General features: G+C 40.6%; 1 protein-coding gene across 5 annotated transcripts in view; it reads left to right on the forward strand.

Annotated features, from left to right (window-relative positions):
• LOC144594492 (uncharacterized) overlaps positions 1-7,243 on the forward strand; it is a 78,746-nt gene extending 71,503 nt beyond the window's left edge. The window contains exon 4 of one of the 5 annotated variants that reach the window (XM_078401054.1): positions 6,586-7,243. In XM_078401054.1, the coding sequence (XP_078257180.1) occupies positions 6,586-6,700 (115 nt within the window). In that variant the 3' untranslated portion in view covers positions 6,701-7,243. Of the gene's footprint in view, positions 1-3,092; positions 3,566-6,585 lie in introns of those variants that run through there. The other 4 variants (XM_078401056.1, XM_078401057.1, XM_078401055.1 and 1 more) reach the window with 4 other exon arrangements.
• Positions 7,244-7,986: the final 743 nt, after the last annotated feature.

Consider the following 7,986-nt stretch of genomic DNA (forward strand, 5'->3'; position numbering starts at 1 on the left):
CCACTGTGCCGCACCATTCTATAATGATTTTGAGTAGGAAATTAATCGATGGACCCATGTAAAAACGATTTAGTCCTATCTGAAGCGACATGCTATTCTGATTTACTGCAGTTGAGGCAGTCAACATGAATTATGTGACCAATCCATCGAGTTATATAATTGCACCTTTTATCACTAATTCCTGGTGCAGCCCAGTTTGAATAGCAAATGCGCCAGAGTACATTAAAGACAGGCGCTTGTCCTTTAACCTTGCACCAGCAGACACTGAAGCTGTCTACTTACTGCAGCTGAGCAACTTGGAGCAGAATTGAAATGCTGTGTGTATGCTCCATGGGGTGATGCAAATCTCTCGTGAGTCAACTGCAAATCTGATTAGCTTCAGCTTGTTTTTTGTGCTCCTGTTTTTTTCCCTTTAAAATTTAGTTTAGGTTACTGTGAAGCATACCAAGGTACAGTGAAAGGCTTTTTGTTGCATGCGAACCAGTCAGCGGAAAGACTATAAACGATTATAATCAAGCCATCCAGTGTAAAGGGAAAAACATTTAGTGCAAAATGAAGTCTGAATAAAGTCAGTCCGAAGGTCTCCAGTGAGGTAGATGGTAGCTCAGACTCGCTCTCTAGTTGTTGATTGGATGGTTCAATTGCATGATAACAGCTGGGACGAAACTGTCCCTCAATCTGGAGGCATGCATTTTCACACATCTGATGGGAGAGGGGAGAAGAGGGAGTGACTGGGATGAGTGGTCCTTGATTATGCTGGTGGCCTTGCCGAGGCGTGATGCGAGACCACAGAAATTTGTGAATGAATTGAATATCACTTTCGTGACGCTGACTTTCAACACTGCTCACTGAATCTTTGTCCGTGTGGAAAGCAGCTCAAATAAAATGGTGGATTAGGTGGACGTGCTTCTTCTGAGGTATAATTTTTGTTCATGAGGCATTAGTGGATTTGTAGGTTTCCTGGTGAGTTCTGAAATATCTTCTGAATGACAACTCTTGACACCACTGGGAAATTTCACGATTAACCCACTGACATTTTAACTAATGAAGTGTAATCACTGAAGGACACATAGTGCTGGAATAACTCAGCGGGTCAGGAAGCATCTTTGGAGAACATCAATAGGTGACATTTTGGGTTGAGACCCTTCAGACTGAAGGGTCCTGACTAGAAGCGTCACCACTTCATGTTCTCCAGAGATGCTGCTTCACCTGCTGAATTATTCCAACACTGTGTCCTCTTATGTATTAACCAGCATCCGATATTCTTGTTCCTACAAGTGTAGTCATTGATTCACCTTACTGACTTGGTGTCACTTTTGAAGCCTGAAGGTATTAGTGTATATTTCATTACAGCATGACTAATTTGGGTTTGTAAGTTTCGTTTTTCCCGAACTAACTGCCACTTGACTACTGGGAAACGGTTGACTTGAAGATCACGTTCCATATTCGTGCTGCATTCTCCTTGCCTTTAATTCGTTCTCCCTGCATCTGTCTCAACATTGTTTCCTCTGCACTTGCGGGGAACTGTCTCTGCATCCCTCCCCCCCCCCCCCCCCCCCCACACACATACTGCTGCATGGGCTAGGACACAGTCTCTGGTAAGTCCAGGTTTTTAATACACTGCTTTTTTTTCCTGCTTTATGAATGGGTTTGAACTTCTAAAGCATATCTGTTAATGAGACGCAGTTAGAGGTTTGTGTTTTTACTGGTGACTTCTGAAATGGAGAACTCAAGTTGGGATGGTGCAGAAGTAGAGTTGCTGCCTTACAGCGCCAGAGACCCGGGTTTGATTCTGATTAAGACTGCTGTCTGTTCCCCAGGGAAGCTGCCTGACTCACTGAGTCACTCCAACACTGTCTTCTCTCTGTCCCCATACACTAGTTTGAGCTGACTAGAATACCAAACCTAAAAATAAATTATTTGGGTCTGAAGAATATTAAACTTGCAGGTTCCTTTCAAATGGAACTGCTCCTGAAGCAGTTATGCAAGGGGGGGTTTCAGAAGTTTGAGTGTCTTAAAATCTAATTTCAAACACATGCATGCTGCAGTACCAAGCCTTTGATCTAGGCTTGGAGGTACTCTTCACTGTCTGAGTAAATTATTGTCCTTGAGTAAAATCCAATTTTTTTCCATCCAAACTGCAAAAGTTCATTCTTTACAAGATAACCATAAAACTTTATGTAAAAATAGCAATGCCAAATCTCTTCATTACATGAAGTACAAGAGTTGCTGGAAATTTTGGACCTGCTCTGAGTATTTTGGGCAATTTGCTTTCCCATATCTCCATTTATTGCATTTTGTTAATCAGGAAACACTTGGCTCATAATAAAATTGAATATGTGAAATACTTGGTGCGCCAGTGGAGAGGAACGGTTAGGGTTTGAGGGCAGTCACCTTCTCGAGTTGTCTGTTCTGAAATGTCATTAACCAGAAACCTGCTGACAGACCCGAGTCCTTCCAGCAATGTTTTATATTTTGGATTTTCAGCATCTGCAAATTTTGCTTTTCATTTTCAAATGTATGCTTTACTTGTTTAGAAACTGGGGGCAAAACTATTTGAGCACATTTGGCTTTTTAATATTTTTGTGCTTTTATATAAAATCGCAGCCAAGGTGTTGGTATTAACACCAAGCACAGGACTCTATCTGGCAGGTTTCGTGTCTATTTACAGCGATATTGTAGTTGAACATTTAGCCAATTAAATTGCCTCTCGTCTCTCTCTATGCCTTGAACTGGTCAACATTTTAAAGTTTCAGCCTTTGAACTAAAATACAGTGACAATTGTGGGAGCAATATAAATGTTTGAACAGGCACAGAGATTCACTGTCAAAACTGGCACAAACCTTGGACATTGCCTTAGCTACCAGAAAATGGCTGATATGTTTGAAACCAGGTGCTTGAGGTGTTTAAATTTTATTAATGATGTGGAGGATAAAAAATCTCCAACCATTCTTGCAAACATGCATTTTCTCTTTGCAGAGACATTATTTATGGGTTTCACCTGCTTTGTGCAAAATTAACACTTTCAGCATTTTATTGTACATTAGAAAATATTTAACGTGCCCACAAATTAATTTCTTCTTCTTTTGCAGAGCAGAAGAGTAGAACCGATTGGGAGTCTTAAACGTGAATTATCTGAGGGCTTGGAGGCTTGAACTTTGCCAGACAACAAGCCAAAAAACCCATGCAGCTTGTCCTGACCAGGGCGATACTGTTAAAGATCCTGTAATAGATGTTGCAATAGAATCTAATATAATAGGAAGCATTTATTTTGTAGTCATTTATAATTCACAGCTTTGATTTGTGGTCTATTGCAGATTATCAAACAATGGTAAATTTAATCACAGTCAGCCTTGTATCTTTGTAACTAATACAAGACGGCCATTTTATTTTGCTCGCCAATGCAAAAGTTTGGGTTATGCTTAAAAGGAGAATTTTGTTACAGGGTTGAAGTACATAACTATTTTGAATGTTCTAGTTTTGAAAACTTGCGTTTGTAATTCTGAAATGGCAACATTTGCTTAATCTATTACATGTCAATACTTTTGATGTTTAATAAAGTCTTCAAAGGTTACCAGTGTTTCATTGTTTTTTTTTTTCTTAGAATAATGGGATGTTATCTTTTGCTAATAAAGAAAAGCATTTCACTAATTTTGGGTAACTAAAGCATTTGCTTCAGTAGTTATCTCGTATCCAATTTGTAACAGCATTACCATCTAATCCTGTAATTATGTTGGTGATAACATCACCTGCTTGGTTTTAATGTTTCTCACAGCTGTAGTAAGTCAAAGTGCCAGGTGCTAGCTGAGTGAATTACGCTGTGGAATAATTTAGTTTGGAGATAGAGCGCGGTAATGTGCCCTTTGACCCACAGAGACTGCACCGACCAGCGATCCCTGCACACTAACGCTATCCTACACACTGGGGACAATTTACAATTTTACCAAGCCAATTGGCCAACAAACCTAGGCACCTGGAGAAAACCCACACGGTCAGAAGGAGAATGTACAAACTCTGCACAGATTGAACCCAGGTCTCTGGCATTGTATGGCAGCAACTCTGCTGCTGTGCTACCATAGTGATAGTTACAATTGGGTCCTTGCATTGGTAATAGTCCAAAACTAAAAGAAGGTATAGATCCCATCAATGTTTTGGTTGCATTGAACTTTCAGTCAAGATCTCTGATGGCCCTGTCCATTATAAAGCAATGCTTCTTTGTCCAAGGATACAAAGTTGGAGTGAATCCTGAGAATGAATGTTCAGGACGCTCATCATAAAATGATACTTGTTAAGCCAGCAGTCCCTGATTGTTGTGGCTATGTTTCTTCCTGGGAAATCAAGAACTACTGAAGCAATCAAGGATTAAGACTTGCCACATTGTAAATCAAGCCAATTAAATATTGCACATGTTTTAATGTGTTGTGGCTTCATTCACATCCTCATTTCCCCTTAACTGACTAATTCCACAAGGTGAAAATTGGTCCAAATAATGAGTTGCTGTTTCCATTGAGAGAAAGACTAACTCTTCTCCATTGTTTTAAATCTAACATAAGATTAAATGTAGGTTTGAGGTACAAATTGCATTTCATTTGGGAAGGGCAGTATCTAAAATGCAAAACACACCTTGATAGTTTACAGTTTAGTTTATAGATACAGCATGGAAACAGAGCCTTTGGCCCACCAAGTCCACGTTGACCATCAATCATCTGTTCACACTAGGCACAATGTATAGGACAATTCACCTACAAACCTGCAGGTGTTTGGGATGTGGGAGGAAACCCATGTGGTCACGGAGAACATGCAAACTCCACAAAGACAGAACCCAAGGTCAGGATTGAACCTGGGTCTCTAGTACTGTGAGGCAGCAACTCTGCTATGGGCTTCAATGTCGGATTACAGTAAGAGTGCAGAATGAATACAAAACTACAATTTTCCCCACAAGGGTCTTTTCTCTGAGCCACAGCAATCATTCAAGTCTGCATGTTGCCAAACTAAATGCATAGGTTGGAAGTTTTCAAAGGCCTATGGGCCAAATGCAGGCAAATAGAACTAGCCCTTTATGGCAACATGGGCAGCATGGACAAAGTGGGCTGAAGGGCCTGTGACTCTATAACTTCAACGGCCTATTTGCACTTGTGTTTACTCAAAACGTTGCTATTGGAAATGAAAGAAAGCCAAATCATGATGGATACATGACCTGACCCAAGTAAATAAGTCCAGTATTGTCGTGCTTCATGAGTTTCACTGCCAGTCTATGGGCAGGCTGATCCAGTGGCCCCTCTGCTATCACCGTGGGCAGAATAACTATCGTGCTCAAAGTATGTGAGCCCATGGGGTGGTATGCTGCTGAATGCATCACTGGATGTGCTTGTTTGAGTGTAGAAAAGTGTTCTAGGAACCTAATGTGCCCTTCATGAGAGTGAATCGCATCATTGTAACTACATCATGGTGGAGGGTGACAATGGTACTCCGGAACCTCAATACAATGTGCAAGCCCACACCATTGTAGCTGTGAGATTGTGGGATCTTGCAGATCTGACAAACTGGCCGCTGCTTTACCCTTGTTATTGTGCCTGCACAAGTATTTTGTTGGTTGTCGCTTGTTTTCAGAGAACGTCTGGAGTTTCCAGAGAAACACAGTTCTTTGGAAATTATTGACTGTGACCTTAGCCTGTGCGCATCCTTATCGAGTCCTGTATCAACTGAAAAGTGGGAAATCTATGGAATTGATTTAAAAAAGTTTAAGGATTCATGGTATTTAAATTATCACTGGATTAAAATGATAACCACCTTTGGTTCCAATAAGGTGTTAAATCCAATGAACCAGAGTTTAATGCAAGTATTTCCTTTTTTTCTTGCAATGTAGCTTATTTAACGGCTGTCAGCAAGTTTTGTGCAAAGATGAATATAAATAGTGATCAAAAATCATTTGTGCAATGCAGTCATTTCAAGTTTTTTCACAGCAGTACAGTTGCTACCTTACAGCATCAGAGACCTGGGTTCAATCTTGACAACAGGCGCTGTCTGTACGGAATTTGAACGTTCTCCCTGTGACCGCGTGGGTTTTCTCCGGGTGCTCCGGTTTCCTCCCACACTCCAAAGACGTACAAGGTTTGTATGTTAATTGGCTTCAGCAAATATTGTAAATTGTCCCTAATGTGTGGGACGGTGCTGCTGTATGGAGTGATCACTGGTCGGCATGGATTCGATGGGCTGAAGGGCCTATTTCCACGCTTTTTGTCTAAAGTCTAAAGTCTAATCTCAATTTTTCTTGCAATGCAGTTTATTTGATGGCTGCCAGCAAATTTTGTGCAAAGATTACAGCAGGTAAATAGTGGCCAAAAATCATTTGTGCAATCGACTCCTTTTTTTTAAATCAATAAATTTGCAAGCAGTTCAGGTTGACTTGTTTCTTGTCTTGGATTTCTGCAGTACTTCCTGTCGAATGACATATTGCAAAATCTACCAATTTAATCAATTAAGTTGGTAGACGACCTTAATAGTTCATTAAGTCGATTGGTGCAAATGTAATTAGTGCCATTCTGTACAAATCTGCTCACTTGTGCTTCCTACTTTGTGTTCCAGAATTCAACAAGATCAGCTGGCTGCCATTTTCAAGTTAATGAGCGAAAGGAAGGAGGTCTTTGGTGACATGTCAGAAGGAGACATGGAGGAGCAACTCAAACTTTATTCTCTTTAAGATGCACTGCTTTGAAGATTACTTAAAGTAGGGCTCCCTTTGCCAAGGCAAATCAATATTACTTGCAAGTTGGTTAAAATTTAAGTCTTGGCAAATAATTTGGTGACTTTATGGATATCTAAATGTTTGTCCTTTATTATTCTCTGTGATGTTTCCTGGTGATTCCACCAAAAATCCTGTAAACTGACATGATGAAACATGGTCCTGTTAAGTCAACAAAGTGTTGATTCTCATGAAGGATGAAATGAAATCATTTAGCTGTTTCTTTGTAGTATTTCACTTCTAGAGTGCTAGATTATAACTTTCACAAAGGATTTAGGTAAGCTGGGTATTTAACTACTGTAAGCCACTAATTTGTTGGTATTGATAACTGTTAGTGATTAAGGAAAAACTGGCTAGATGATTTTATTGTAACTCTTGTCATCTGCTGGAGGTTATTTGGACGGGTAGATCTGCCGTTATACGGGCGTGGTGATCAAAACTGTTGTTGGAAGTGGTGTCAATCACCTCTTGTTTTATAAGTGACTTTTCAGGTCGAGACCCTTCTTCAGACTGAAATTCAGGGGAGAGGGAGAAAGAGATGTGGAAGGGTAAGGTGTGAAAATGAGAGATCCATATCTCAATGTCTCCCTCTCGTTTCCACACCTTACCCTTCCATATCTATATCTCCCTCTCCCCTGACTCTCAGTCTGTAGAAGGGTCTCAACTCAAAATGTCACCCATTCCTTTTATCCAGATGCTGTCTGTCCCGCTGAGTTACTCCAGCATTTTGTGTCTACGGTGTAAACCAGCATCTGCAGTTCCTTCCTACACCTCTTGTTTTATCCTGTTCGGCAGTTCTGTTTCAGAAGTCATTACAGCTTTGGCTCAGACATGGGTAGCAGCTGAATAAGGCAAGGGGGAGGGGGTGGATGATTTTGATATGCAGTGAAGCATTTGACACTAATTGCCCCTACTGAAAATAAAATTGGCACAGTTCACTATGACAACACTTCCACTGACTAGAGTAATACCGTCAGCAAAGAAATTAGTGAAAGTAGTTGGAATTTGATCAGCTCAGGTATCGTGGCCCGATCACCTTTGTCTGCTTCATGAACGAGCTTCAATTTGAGTGTGATGAATGTTTGCTATTTGCACAGTGTTCAGTTTCCATTGCAGCAACTCCAACAATGGGTTAATCATTAGGAGGAGACGTGAGGAACAGCAGATGCTGCTTTACAAATACAGACGCACAAAGGGATGGAGCAACTCATCATCTCTGGAGAACATCGATAGGTGACGTTTCA

This window comes from Rhinoraja longicauda, chromosome 6 (genome assembly GCF_053455715.1).
Source record: "Rhinoraja longicauda isolate Sanriku21f chromosome 6, sRhiLon1.1, whole genome shotgun sequence".
NCBI classification, from domain to species: Eukaryota; Metazoa; Chordata; class Chondrichthyes; order Rajiformes; family Arhynchobatidae; genus Rhinoraja; species Rhinoraja longicauda.